Source organism: Mus caroli, chromosome 4 (genome assembly GCF_900094665.2).
Source record: "Mus caroli chromosome 4, CAROLI_EIJ_v1.1, whole genome shotgun sequence".
NCBI classification, from domain to species: domain Eukaryota; kingdom Metazoa; phylum Chordata; class Mammalia; order Rodentia; family Muridae; genus Mus; species Mus caroli.
In genome coordinates, this window is record NC_034573.1 from 78,848,234 (window position 1) to 78,862,687 (window position 14,454).

The 14,454-nt window shown below is 41.1% G+C and overlaps 1 protein-coding gene across 3 annotated transcripts in view; it reads left to right on the plus strand.

The window, feature by feature from the left end:
• Adamtsl1 (ADAMTS like 1) overlaps positions 1-14,454 on the plus strand; it is an 883,891-nt gene that overhangs the window by 717,462 nt on the left and 151,975 nt on the right. For all 3 annotated transcript variants that reach the window (XM_029476025.1, XM_021160015.2, XM_029476026.1), the window contains one exon: positions 13,934-14,235. In XM_029476025.1, the coding sequence (XP_029331885.1) occupies positions 13,934-14,235 (302 nt within the window). The remainder of the gene's footprint in view (positions 1-13,933; positions 14,236-14,454) is intronic.

Sequence of the window (14,454 nt, forward strand, 5' to 3'; positions counted from 1 at the left end):
AAATGTAATTGAGGGAAAGATGTAATAAAAAAATAGTTTTATATGTAAAAAAAAAAAAAGAATCTGAACAGACATGGGATAGGAAGGGAAATGCTTATCTCCTTAAGTCCTTCAAGCAATAGGACACCGCATAATGTCCTCGAGGGTAACTTTTGAAGGAGATATATTTACAACAAACAAAAGTATGACCAACATGCACCAGACACTCTGACTTTGTCTTTCTAGACTTTGAAGCGTCTAAAGGAAGACATCCCACATAGAGAAAGCAAGGGCGAATAGCTCAGTTCTTCCCACATATATTTCAGTTGCTGATAGTGTTTCCTTGGTAGTTCAGAGTAAGCAATGATGAACAATGTCCTTTCAGTTTCAATGTAGCCAACACATCAATATTAATATTAATCAAGCATCCCTTCATCAAATAGCTGGCATTCACCAGGTGGAAAGTCAGATACAGTAAGATCAGGTAGCGTTTCTTCCATTTTTAAGATCTTGAGTTGTCTTAGTAGATTTTTCAGTCAACAGTTTTGGTTAGTAAGCCATTTGGAAGCTTCATTGTAATAACCAGGCCTTAAATGTATTATCACAAATAACCTTGACATGAGCCAGAGGAAAAGAAAAAGAAAGTCAAGCACTCAGAAGGCAGCAGTGATATCTGGATGCCAGATGACATCGGGTTAGCCATGGGGCCGATTCTGTAAGAAACAAGAGGAAATTCTTGTCATGCATCTGTGTGAATAGAACCCACAGGACTCAGGTATAAACAGAAGGACCAATGAGAATCCCCAGGATGATTCTACAGTCCTTATGTGCCTTGTTTATCTTGTGGGAAATAGCATTTCAATACAAGTAGAACTATATTTCAATATTGTTAGCAATATTTATACCCCATGAAGTTGTTTGATAATGTAAATTCCTTAGTGCTTAAGAAGGTATACATTTTTAAAAAAAAATTATTAGAAATCTCAGCTATGTGGCATGAATTCTTATATTTCCCCAAAGTCTCTATAGTGAATCACACATCAGAGAAGGGTTTAGACAGCAATATTGTTTATATTCTCAACACAAAGTACTTGAGTTATGTTCTCTTTGTGAGGCTCAGGGCACAGAAAGTAACAAGGAAGGTTTTTATCTTGTTTTTGGTTGCGAGCCTTTAATGACTAAGCCATCTCCCATGTCAAGGAATGCCTTTTCTATGCATAGAAATAGACATATTCTAAAAAATCAATATTCATGTCATATAATATCAAGAACTTAAGTAGTATATTATAGAATAGAAGTCAACAAAAAAGAATGCTGGAGCAATAGCAGGTTGAGCATTAGAAGCCTGGGGTGAGAAAGCATGAAAGCATTCCATTTCAGGAATTGGTGTGTGGTGAGCAAAAGTTTTGCACTGAACAAACATCATTATGCTCCCATATCTTAACCTCTCTCATCAGCTCCTTCCTTTCTGGCCTCATTTTCACCTATCAAAATTATCCCTACCCTGCATATTTCCTGGAGGAGCAGACTACTGATGCACATTCTCTGTCTAATAACATGTTTCCTGATAGATAACTTTGGAAGAGCGTACAGCACCTGCTCACTATTCATGCCTCCAATAGCAGGAGCTAAACTGACCCATGAGCCACCTGCTCAGCACAGTGACTTCCTGGTAGATGCAGATACTTCTAAAGTTACCGAACAGTGTTTAACTCTCAAGAAGCCTTGGGGTTGGAACTGGAGAGATGGCTCAGTGGCTAAGAGCCCTGGCTGCTCTTCCAGAGGACCTGAGTTTAATTCCAACCTCCCACATGGCAGCTCACAATTGTCTGTAACTCTAGTTCCAGGGAATTGAATGCCCTCTTTTGACTTCAGCAGGCACCAGGCACACATGTCGTGCACAGATGTTCATGCAGACAAAACACCATAATGTAAGAAATAATAATACATGTTTTAAAAGAAAGAAGCCTCTGACTATTATCATATCAGAAGCAATAGAATTATGACTCAAGTATGAGTATTGGCTGAGTATCCATGGATTAAATAATGAGTTCTACATGATTTAAGAAACTTCACTGTGGGCTCAGCAATTGAGAGCACTTGTTCCTCTTCTAAAAGACTTAGCTTTGATTCCCAGAACCCACAAGGCATCTTACAACTGTCTAACTCCAGACCCAGAGGATCTGATCCTCTTGTCTGACCTTCATGGCCCACCAGGCACACATGTGGTACACATACATACCTGCAAACAAAACCCTCATACATGCTGGGCATGGTGGCGTACACCTTTAATCCCAGCACTCGGGAGGTAGAGGCAGGCGGATTTCTGAGTTTGAGGCCAGCCTGGTCTACAAAGTGAGTTCCAGGACAGCCAGGGCTATACAGAGAAACCCTGTCTTGAAAAAACAAAAACAAAACAAAACAAAACAACAACAAAAAACTCTCATAGATAAACAAATCAAAAAATCATAAATAAAAAAGAAATGTTATTTGATGCTTTGGTATGTGCAGTATAATTGATATTAGAACCCCAGTTCTGTACTATCTATGTTAGAATTGTATCTACCTTTGATCCAAAATATCAAGATAATCAAGTCCATATGTCTTAGTATACAAATAATAAGAAATGAATAGATTAATATATACACTGTGAGGGCTGAAGGGACATGTTCATATGAACCAGTGCTGGAGGCTTATGATAGATTTATTTGAATCTGTCATTAATGTCAAAATTATTGCTTTAGAAACGGAGATATGACCACACATTTCTGTCACCCTTTGTTCCTCAGTGAGCCAAACTTGTGTGTAGAAACCAGACTGAAAAACCTCACAGTTTCCTAGGCTCACTCTTCTCTCTCAAATCCATCCAGCTGCCATGTATGAGTTGCTGAGGATTGGGGCTGTGTATTCATATGCCCTAACATGGATGTAGCCCTGTTAGGACCAAGGATTAAAAACCATCCTTCTACACAGAGCAACAGTGCACAGCAGCTAAGTGTGGGATGCAACTGGGGTCTCAGCAACAATGGGCTTGAGCAAATCATTGAACCATACAAACCTCTATTTTCTCATTTGTAAACTGACCCTTGTGGTCTCTACAGCATAGGGATTGTGAGGACTGGCATATTACCTGTTGCCATAACTAAATATTTCCTCAACCCATTGGTCTTCCTAGAGAATCTTTGAGGGAGTTAAGATCTATTATAATCACCCATTATAAATGCATCTTGTTCTACAGCCATTTAAGAACGTAAGATTTAACCTGAAATTCAGCTTATGGTTTACACGTTACCCCATCTTCCTGCCTCTCTCTCATCCTCTGAACTTCGGAAGTTCTTTGAAAACTCATGGGCACCATACTTCCACCCCACTCCAGAGTCTGTTCTAACATACAATAGATAGATACTTTTGTTTTAATTAAAAGGAAATGTGTGGAAAATTGTGAAGTCAAGTAAAGAGGGTCTGGAAACTGCTACTGTGGAAGAGCAGCCTCCTCCTACCCTGAGTTAATACACACAATCCCCGCAGATTGCTCCCAGCATGCACAGAGACAGCAAAATCAACAATAAAGCCAAAAGCACAGACAGAGCCATTTTTATGTGGTCAGTAAAGGCCTTCATTGCAATCCAAGAAGTCCTGTATTCATCAGCCGATCCACCGCCACCACTGTTGCTTATACCGTAACTGCCTTCAGAAAGCAAACTCTAAACTCTTGCTCAGCTGAGCCCTAGAGAGTGACAAAGATAAATTAATAGGATTCTTGTGTGCCAAAATAAAGTATGGACCCTGTCACCACCAATATATGTTAAGTCCATTAAGGTCATTTTTTTTTTAATGAACTGAACTTTTCATTGGGAAAGCTCTGCCAAGCTTGTTGAATTAAAGGAAAGAAAGCTTTACAGAAATGCAAGATAAACTCATTTCACTCCATTGGAAGAAGAAATGGTTCACTCAAAGTCTTCTAAGTTTACAGTGCTTTAGATTTTTATCAAAGATTGGTGTGGATTTAAATTTTCATTGTGGTGTTAAGCTGAGAACCACAGATGCACTGATAGCTGTCAGCCACAGGCATCTTTAGTCCCTTTTGGGATGCGGTCTTTTAAACAAGCAGATGATCCTACAGAGAAAACAGGCCTGCAAATCATGCCTCCTTCATGCACAGCGGAAAAGCACAGAAAGGTGGCCTAAGCAGTGTCCTGTCTTTCTCTGTCGTCTGTGAGGAGAGTAGCTGGCCTTGCTCCTATCTGCTATCTGCAGTTAATGGTGTATCATTTCCCCCCACAAAAGCTTTGTATGTGTTAAGGTTTTCAAAGTAAATTTTAAGTAATGATAAAGGCACTCCATGAGTCCCTGGAACCTCGGATGAGTTCCAGAATGCTTGAAGGCATTCTCTATTGAGTATATAGATGGCAGTAAGATAAGGCAATGTTTGACCGAAAAGTCATGTATAAATTATGAAGTCAGCATTTGTCACAAATCCCTTTTTTTTTTTCTATAAAGCAGCTTTTTCAATGAGGTTTTAGAGTAGGATAGTTGGCAGAGAGTTTAAACTTGCCTCAAGCTGCTTGGATACCCAAAACCCCATCAATATAAACCAAAGTCTGTAGTTATGAAAGATAGGTGATGACCATCATAAAATAAATCACTGGGCTGCGCATGCCTGCTCTCATATAATAACCCCAGCACTTGGGAGGCTGAGACAGGAAAGGTGTCACAAGTTTGAAGCCAGTCTTGACTATGACTACATAGTGTGTTCTAAGTCACTCTGTCTCAAGCAAAGAAAAGGAAAGGAGAGAGGAAAATAGGAAGGAAAGGAAGAAAAGAGGGGGAGGGTAATAGCTCAGTCAACAAAGTGGTTGTCATAAAAGCATCATTCCTTCTCCTGAGCCTGCAGTAAAAAGCTCAGCACTGAAGCACACATTTATAATCCATACATTAGAGAGACAGAGATGGGATTCTGAGGGCTCACTGGCCAGACAGTCCAGACTCATTGGTAAGTCCAACATTGTGATCTCTGTGGTTCAATCTAGATAGTGGGATGAAGATAAACACTGTGAAAATATAACTTTAAAGAATATCATGATACACATGTGAACATACAATGTGAGTCTATCAAACAAAAGTTTTAATTCATGAATTATTCAGGGAGCTCATGAATCCAAGCAGAGAGTTGGACCTAACCATTTACACGGACAGGGAAAACTTGAATCATCATGGACAAGAAGCATCGTGTCATCACCAACCCTTTACAAGGAAATTTCTATCTCTATGGAGTCAGAAAATAACTATCCAAAGACATTCCAGGGCATAATCTTTCAGAGTTAGACCACCCCTGGACAAGATGCCGGATGATGCTAGTGCTTCAGTGAAAAGATACTAGTGATCTCTTTTACCCACTTTACAATATATCCAACAGTCCCCATCTCTCAGTGTTTTGGTGAATTATGTACATAAAATGCATATGGCAATAAGTGTAACTGTTGGCTAATATTATTTAATGCTTGATGCTGGCAGGGAAAATGGGGGGGGGAGTTTCAAGGCATAATGGGTAGGACCTGCTTGTCAGTTGGAATTAAAGATTGAAGGAAATTGAGGAGTCAGGATTAACTGATGGATATCTTTTTAACAAGTAGTTAGTAGAAATATATGTTGTGATAAAGAAGATTAGAAGTTGACTACATTGCTGAGGGTGGAAATCAAGTATTCCATTTGAGGGGAGCTGAGAAGATGGCTCATTGGATAAGAGTGCTTGTTCTTCAAGCATGAGGACTTGAGTTCAAATCCCCAGCCCCCAAGTGAGAGGGTAGGTATGGCTGCCAATGCCTATAATCCTATCAGAGAGGACAGAGACAAGTGGAACTAAGAGCTCATTGGTCAGCCAAGCCAAAATGATGAGCTTTCAGGTCACAAGCCTTAGCAGCAAGCACCTTACTTGCTGAGCCAAATCACCAGCCCTATGTTTGTTTGTTTTTAAAAATAACATTAATATCAATTATTTGTTTAACTATTTATTTATTATTAGTGTATTATATAGTACATTAATTAATAAAATAATTATTTAATTAAAATAAATTAATATTTGTTCTTTTAAGAGAAAAAGTTATAAGATTGAATACTTAGAAGTTTCCTGTCGGTGGTGATTGAAATTAGGAGTCGTTAGTGAATAGAATACAAAGGGAGCTACAAATCTGAGCTCTGAGGCACAGCAGTCCTTAGGGTTTGGGGACAGAAGAATCTAGGAAAGATGACTGAAAAGGTGGTAACCAGAGAAGCAAACCAAGCTTGGTGTCATTAGTTTGACAAAGTGCTTTAAGTAGGAAGCTATCTTAGTTTCTTTACCTGTCCCTGACAAATGCCCTAACAAAAGTGCCCTGGGTAGAGAGGGTTATCTCAGCTCCCAGCTCAGTGCCTCCTCCTATGGAATTTCTTCCGGGCTCCTTAATATACTCAATTTCTCTTTCACTTCAAGCACTAAGGATAACCCAAATAAGCCCGGGCAATGAAAACACAACTCAATTAATGTGAATACATACTGTGTGCCTAGATTGGGCAGATCTACCACTACACTACCATCGTCCCCATATAAGAGACCCCTTAGAACCTGAGGCTTCTCCAGGCCAGGTGCTTCTGCTCCACTTTCCTTCTTCCTCCTCCTCCTCCTCCTCCTCAGTTGTCCTCTCTCTTCCCTTCTTCCTCTCTCTCTCTCTCCTCTCTCTCCTCTCTCTCTCTCCTCTCTCTCTCTCTCTCTCTCTCTCTCTCTCTCTCTCTCTCTCTCTCTCTCTCTCTCTCTCTCTCTCTCTCTCCTTTTCTCCCCAAACCTTCAGCTCCACCTTCCTCTCTTTCTCGGCCCAATCACCAGCTCTAGCCTTTATTTATAAATGAAGGTGGGAAGCAGGTTTACAGGAAATCACCTGAGTGCTGACTCATTCCTTGTTCAAAACTCCTCCAGGAGAACAGAATTAAACATCAAATATAATTAGCCTCAGGGCTATCCACAACAGCTAGCCTCTAAAAGAAAACCCTCCCGTGTTGCCTGTGTGTTTGGGAACGGGACACATTAATATGGGTTAACAGCATGTGACACAGGTAGCCACGGATTTTCTTCCCTTGTCTTTTCAAATCCTTGCATTGATGGCTCTACCAAATTTTCATTTGTTTAGATTCTAAGATCCATCGTTCTGTTCTCAGTTTTGCTCCTGAGATGCACTGTAGTGTTCATGATGCTCACTTGCTGGGAGGCATGATGCTTAAGGGTTTAGAGAAGATACCGGGATGAGGTACTGCCAGAGGCTCTGTAGAGGAGCACCCTGGGAAACGGTTTCCCTGGAGACCTCAATAGGAGCTGCAGCACTAATATGCAGCTCCAGAGACTGTGAACTGACAGTCTAGCTGGATAACCCTGTCATGATTCTGCACTCAGCCCTAGAGTCCTTAGCTAGAGACTCATTTATTTGACTTGATTTAGGCTCTGAGGAAATATAGAATAGTATCTTGGGTACATATTGTCCACAAACTTTTCTTTTCAAAGTAATCCTGTTTAAACTTGTAAAATTGATTTTTTTTATCCTTTGACAGTTTCATACAAATATATAATAAATTTTAATCCTTCTCACTTTGTCTTACCTGATGTCACCTCACCCTTCCCACTGCACTCTTCTCAGCAGGCATGTACCTTTGGCTGCCCTAATTTTGACAAAGATGCCAAAAACATACCTTGGTGATCATGTTTAACATTCTACGATGGTTCCACTGTAGAGGTGTCTTTGCTTTGCTGTATCTATCTGCTTGTCTCGTGAAGCTTTTACCTCCCCCCTTCAATTTCATTTAGAGACATTAAGGAGTTTGATGTGCGTCTTCCTGATGTCATGTAGAGGTGGAATTGGAGAAGACCAGGAACAGAGAGGAGGCTGCTCCTGCCTAGTCTCCTTTTTCACTCTGCTCTTTTCCTCATGCATCGATGGACAGTTTTCTTCAGATGCACAAATACCCAGCATACATTTAAGCAACTGTTCTGGCCCAAAAGCTTTTACTCTGTTACTTTTTCCAGATTATCCAGAAGCAAAAGAACCAACTTTCAAAAATAAATAGAATAGGAAGGAAGGAGGCTTGGTTAAGCATCAGATGCAGCTGGGCACCTCACTAGGATCAAGCCTGTGACCTTTGCCCCAGTGATGTACTTCTCAGAGGCCTTCCTGGTTAATTCGAGGTAGACTTTCCTATACTTTATTTTTCTGACAGTGTTTTCTAGATACATCTTCTGTTACTATTGGACTTAATAATAGTTTCGGACTGGAGAGGTGGCTCAGAAGGTAAAAAATACTCACTGATCTTGAAAAGGAGCCAAATTTGGGTACCACCTAAGCACCTATGTGGCAGCTTACAACCACCTGTAATTCCAGTTCCATGGAATCTGACACCCTCTTCTGGCCTCCACACACACTAGAAATACACACAGTGCTCATACATACTTTGAAATAAACGTGCTTATTCACATTAAATAAACAAATAAGTAAAATGTATTGATGTCCTTTATTAAAAGTTTTTTTTTAAAATCTTATGGTTTGGGGGCAAATATAAAGTGGACATTTGTTAAAATTTGCATTTATAGTATTTCCCCTGTTCACAAATATTCCCCAGAACTCCTGAACATGACCATAACTGCAAATAGTATTGAATTCTATAGATGCTGTATTCTGCTATTTGTGTATGCCTATGATAAGGCTTACTTTGTAAATTATGCACAAAGAGATTAACAATAACAGTAAAAGAGTAAAGTAGCTATAGTTGTATACATTTTTAAAAAGTAGTTAAAACTGTGAACTATCTCTCTAGCTTTTCACCTAATAATTTTGGACCATGGTTGATCATGGCTAATTGAAACCATGGAAAAATGAGTCCCTGACTGAGACTACTGTAGCTCATTAATAAAGGAACTCGGTTAATGAGGGACCCAGTTACATGCTATAGCCATTTTGAAGGAATCTAGAAGAGCCATACATATTTAAGTAAATATGAATAAAAGGAATTTGCAAATAGATGCAAAATTAGCAACTACATAGGGCAGTGAAGCACTGCCTTCCACAAGATAATTGTCCTGCCCTTTTTTTCTTTAAGGAAAATCATTTGCATTATCAGTTTTCTGTAACTGATAGAATGGTACAATAACTGAGTCAGCGAGAGGCTAAAACAGTTAGGAAGGACAGACGCAGTTGGCGAGGTGTTCCTTTTCCTCTGTTGTCCATTTTCAAGCATATTTTTTATCCCCCCCCCCCGCCCCCCGCCTCTCTTCTCACTGTGCCTCCATGCCACGAATTCCATACATAAATGCATACCAGAAAAAGAGGAAGCCACAGCCCCTATAGACTCATAGCTGGGAAATGAACTAAACTGAAAACTACCAAAATTAGATGCTTGTAATGTGATTCCCTGAAACTTCCAATAGGAATTTTGAAACCAGGGTTTGAGACTAACAACAGCACAGAAGTAGCCTTCCTGCAGGCTGGAGAGGTGCTCTTTCAGAGGACTCGATTCAGTTTACAACAACCTACAACTCCAGTTCCGGGAATCTAATGCCTTTGCAAGTACCAGGTATAAACATATTTGTAGGCAAACACTCATACATAAAAATACATCTTCTTTTAAAATGGCACACCTATAAAGTTATTCTGACATTGACTAATCTTGATGGATTTTTATTTTTACTACTATGTGTCTGTGTGTGCATGCATGTGTGCATATGTGCATGTGTCTGTTTGTCTGTGTATGTGTGTGTGCATGTGTGCAGGCATCTGAACGCATAAATAGGTCAGAAGATGTTTTTGAGAGCTGGTTCCCTCCTTGCACCATGAGTTCTGGGAATCAAACTCATGTCCTCAGGCTGGACCAGGCTCCCTCAGCAAGCACTCTAAGCCTTTTGCTGGCCCCAATGACAGAGAGTTTTGAAATAAGTGTATAGGAGACTGGTGGGGAGAGAAACACAGAGGTGGGAAAAACTGGGACAGGGAGGGGAAGGGGAAGAGGGGGAGGGAGGAGACACAGGAAAGAGAAGAGAGCAAGAGTGAGAGAGTGAGCAAGAAAGAGAGAGGGAGAGAAAGAGAGAGAGGGGGAGAGAGAGAGAGCAATATGAGTAGAGAAAGGGGAAAGTTAAAGAGGTAAGTTACAGACCATATCCATAAACTCCAGCCTCACTTTGGCTGGTGTCTATAGTGAGATATATATGTGTGTGTGTGTGTGTGTGTGTGTGTGTGTGTGTGTGTGTGTGTGTGTGTATGTATGTATATATACATATATATGATCAATCAAGAACATATTATTTTTGTTTAGCAGTTTATTAATAAACTGGTTGTTTATTACTACTTTAAGTCATACCCCTAACTTCATAATAGTTGGTAATAAACTAAACCACTTAGGGATATTATAAATGACTGTGATTGTCACTGCTTTCTGTGCCATAAAAAGGACTCTGGTAAGCCTAAATCAGAAGCTCTTTGTTAGTTAGAACAGTTAAGCTTGCAATAAAAGACCAGACCAAAGCCCACTTCATTCACTTACCAAGTGTTGGCTCTGTGTGTGTGTGTGAGGTGGTGTTTGTGTGTGTTAGTGAGTGCCTGCTTGCGTGTGTGTCCGCGTGTGTGTTTTCTTAGAAACAAAAAAAATCTAAATGGGGCGATCATATCACCACTTCTGAAGTTCACGCCTGTCTTTTGAACCCTTTGTTGGGGTAGCCACTCTCCTCCTTCATCCAGCAGTGCTACATTAGCACAAGGAACTCTTGAAACGCCCAACTCAAAACTCAGTCGGAACAAGGAACTATTAATATAGCGACATGCTGTAAAGATTCTAGCTCCACGAGGGATATTCAGGATGAGACTTTAAAACATTCCATTTAATCCTCCTCACTTGCTGCCCCCTCTCTGACCTTGCTTCCTCCCACTTGTGGCCACAGAACTCAAGACAGTAAATGCAGTGTTAGGAGACATAGGGCTGGGGAGAGGAGCTTGAGAAGAGCAGTCGTTCGTGGAGCCATTTGTACCATCAGATAGTTTTCTTTGAAATATAATCTCTGGACTTCAACAAGAGGAGAATGTGTTGTATCATACAGTGTGTGCAGTAGAGAAATTAAAATGACTGCCAAGAGACAGCACCATTTCAAAATCAAATTGTTTTGAATTGGTCTGAACCTGATGATGTTCCAAAGATAGCAGGTTGGGAGCCGTGCCAGCAAAGCTGTTTTGCACTTAATAAAACTCTCCTTTAGGGTAAAGTAAATGTCTATTTGCCTTTTTTTATGAGGCAGAGGGTATTTTATTGCTATTAATTCTACCATCCATTTAGTCAAAAGTTCTCTCTCTCTCTCTCTCTCACACACACACACACACACACACATATATATATACATATATATATATATATATATATATATATATATATATATATATATATATATATATATATATATATATATATATATAGTGTGTGCATATTTACATATTCTTTACCATTTAGAATCCCTACTTTAAAAAAACATCAACTCTTGCTACTACAGGTTGCCTGGGCTTTTGTATCTTTGGGGATAATATTAGTCAGATTCTGCAAACAGACTAACTGCAAAGTCATTCACCTTGTAGACTAAGAGAACTGAGGACACTCTGGGTGTGTGTGTGTGTGTGTGTAGTTTATTTGTATAATATATATATATATATATATATATAGAGAGAGAGAGAGAGAGAGAGAGAGGGAGAGAGAGAGAGAGAGAGAGAGAGAGAGCCGAGTATTTGGAAACTGTCTGAATCTCAGAGTGTTTGGCTTTTCTAGCAAATATTCTGTTCTTATAACAGGGATTGAAAATATCCCACAGGCCAGATTCCAGATGCTTTCATAAGCATCCTGCCCCTCCCCCCCTTACCCAGTTTCTGCAACTAAAGTTTGGTTGGAACATAGCCCCACTCATCCACCTACTCATTTCTTCCAATGATGGCAGACTTGAGTAGCTGCAGCAGAGCCTGCACAGCAGGCAAAATCTAAATGATCTTCTAACTTAGCTCTTTACAGAAAAAGCTTGCTGATTCTGTTCCACGTAATAGTCACAGAAGAAGTCTAGTGTCGGTAGCACAAGAATAATCCTTACTGTATGGTCCATAGGGCACAATTTGAGTTCTTGCCATCTCTCTTACTCTAGAACAAAATAAGGTACTGCGGTTTTTAAGGAAACATTACTCATTCCTCTGTTGTCGGGTCATCGGTTGTTTTCTTCTATGCAAAGTGACTTAAGATGCATTTCCCATGACGCTAACACCATGGTTGTAAAATCCGGGGCTGTGTCTTTATCATGATTATTACTCCAGGATCCAGGCAGGTGTATGTGAATGTGCAATAAGAGAATTAAAGTGATTTTAAAACTAGATTTCACTTTTATATTTCAAAAGAGCTCATGCAGGTGGCAGTATTTAAAGGAGGAAGACATTGAAATCTTTTGGGAATACTATTTGCCCCTGTGTCTCTACATCAGATGAGAAAGAAAGAAAAAAACAAGGGGATATGGTATTGGGGTGGAATTTTCTTGGGGATCATCCTAAGTGTCCATTCCATCCATCTTTACCCTTCTGGTGTTCTGGTGACCTTTGCACTCTCCGAGAAGATGGCTCTTCTGAAATAACTAGAGTGAGTCTCTTTGGGTAGGGTCTTTTTATCATGCCTCCAAATACAGTGTGTGCTTTGGGCAGGACTGACTTCCAGGGCAAGAATGACCAAGTCTGCCCCACACGAGGCTGACCTCAGACCCAGGGAGCATCTTTGTCCTGTCATCAATGGATTGATTTGCTGCTAGACTGTCAGTTTCCCTGAACTAGCCGTGAACCGTCTGTGCTTGCTGAGATTTAATGCCATAAGTTTTTACCAAGTTCTTCATTTTCTGCCAAAGTGATGGTTAAGAAGCCAGATTCTCCTGCCTCTTCACTATGCTTCCCTATGAAAGAGCAGAAGGATCATGGGGGGCAGGGGGGGGAGGTAATTATCCCAAAGTTCTTTCCCCAAATTATTATACTAACTTTTAAGAAAATGCTAATGGTTCCCTCTGGGCATTTTCCCTAGGACCTCTCAAGGCCACTGAAGTTGCTGCAGCCACGGTTGATTAATGAGGAGCAAAAGCTTTTTGGGAATTCGGATATTTTCATACATTCTAGAGAAAGTTGAGAAGAAGAAGAAAAAAATACCCAAGTTCTTACTAGTGTAGCTCCTTTCCAGGGGCGGGGGGTGGTGGAGGACATGGAACAAACGTGCAGGACTGCAGAACCTCTTGTTTACTGTAACATGCCTGTGGCTTTCAATTTGAGTGTGGCTTTCTATGTGATATAAAAAGACACGGAGTTCAGACCGATTCAAAGAATGTGTGAGGGAAAAGACAGCACCATTCTTGGAAACTTTTAAAAAAAATTGCTCTTTATGCATAAAAATAAGTACTGGGAAACATACTGAGCCCAAGCAAGAAAAAGTTACAGATATGAGCTCCAAACTAAGAGAAAACTCTTCCCAAATATCTCCAAGGGCTTATTTTTGCTCTCGTTTTTTAGTATCAGTGTTAGTCTGGTGTAAGAAGAGCCAGCCAGCATCCTGTGAGAGGCACAAGCGCTGGGATTTAGCGCAAGGAGGAGGCCCACCAATGTCCCGCTGCTTCTAGGGCTGCAGAGCAGTGGGCAAGCAGGTGGTCTGGGGCTGGAATGTCTTACAGCTGGGAGTTCACATGACACTCTTGAAACACGCACTCCAGAATCAGTGGCCAATGAGCTCATGAACTAAAGTGAAGCTGCCAGCCCAGGACTGGGTGGAGGATCCCGAGCGAGCACATCCTGGTACAGCTCTGGGCCCCAGAGTCAGGTGCGATGCAGTCCCTCACAGCACCTATGGCTTCCTGCCTGGGGCTTCTCATCCTGTCCTCTTGTTTGCTTACCAACTGCAGGTTCATCCCAGAAGCTTGGTCGGCCTGTACTGTCACCTGTGGCGTGGGGACACAAGTGCGAATAATAAGATGCCAGGTGCTCCTGCCTTTCTCTCAGTCTGTGGCTGACCTGCCTGCGGATGAATGCGAAGGGCCTAAGCCAGCATCGCAACGTGCCTGTTATGCAGGACCGTGCAACGGGGAAACTCCGGAATTTAACCCAAATAACGGAGACGGACTCTTGGGTGGCCTGCAGGACCTGGACGAGCTGTATGACTGGGAATATGAGGGCTTCACCAAGTGCTCTGAGTCATGTGGAGGAGGTAAGGAGGGGAGCCTAGAACAGAGCCTGCCATCCCCCTGGCTTCTTCTGTCCCTGCATGCAACTCTATCGCGCAACTGTGAAGAAAGGAGAGGCAGCCATACCAAATGTAAAAACATCCAAACATCCCAAATGAAGCCCTGATGGATTTCTTTCGTCCCAGAGGCACTCACAGTCAGCCCTGAGCGGCCAGCACAACCTTGGCTTGCAGCTGTCATTC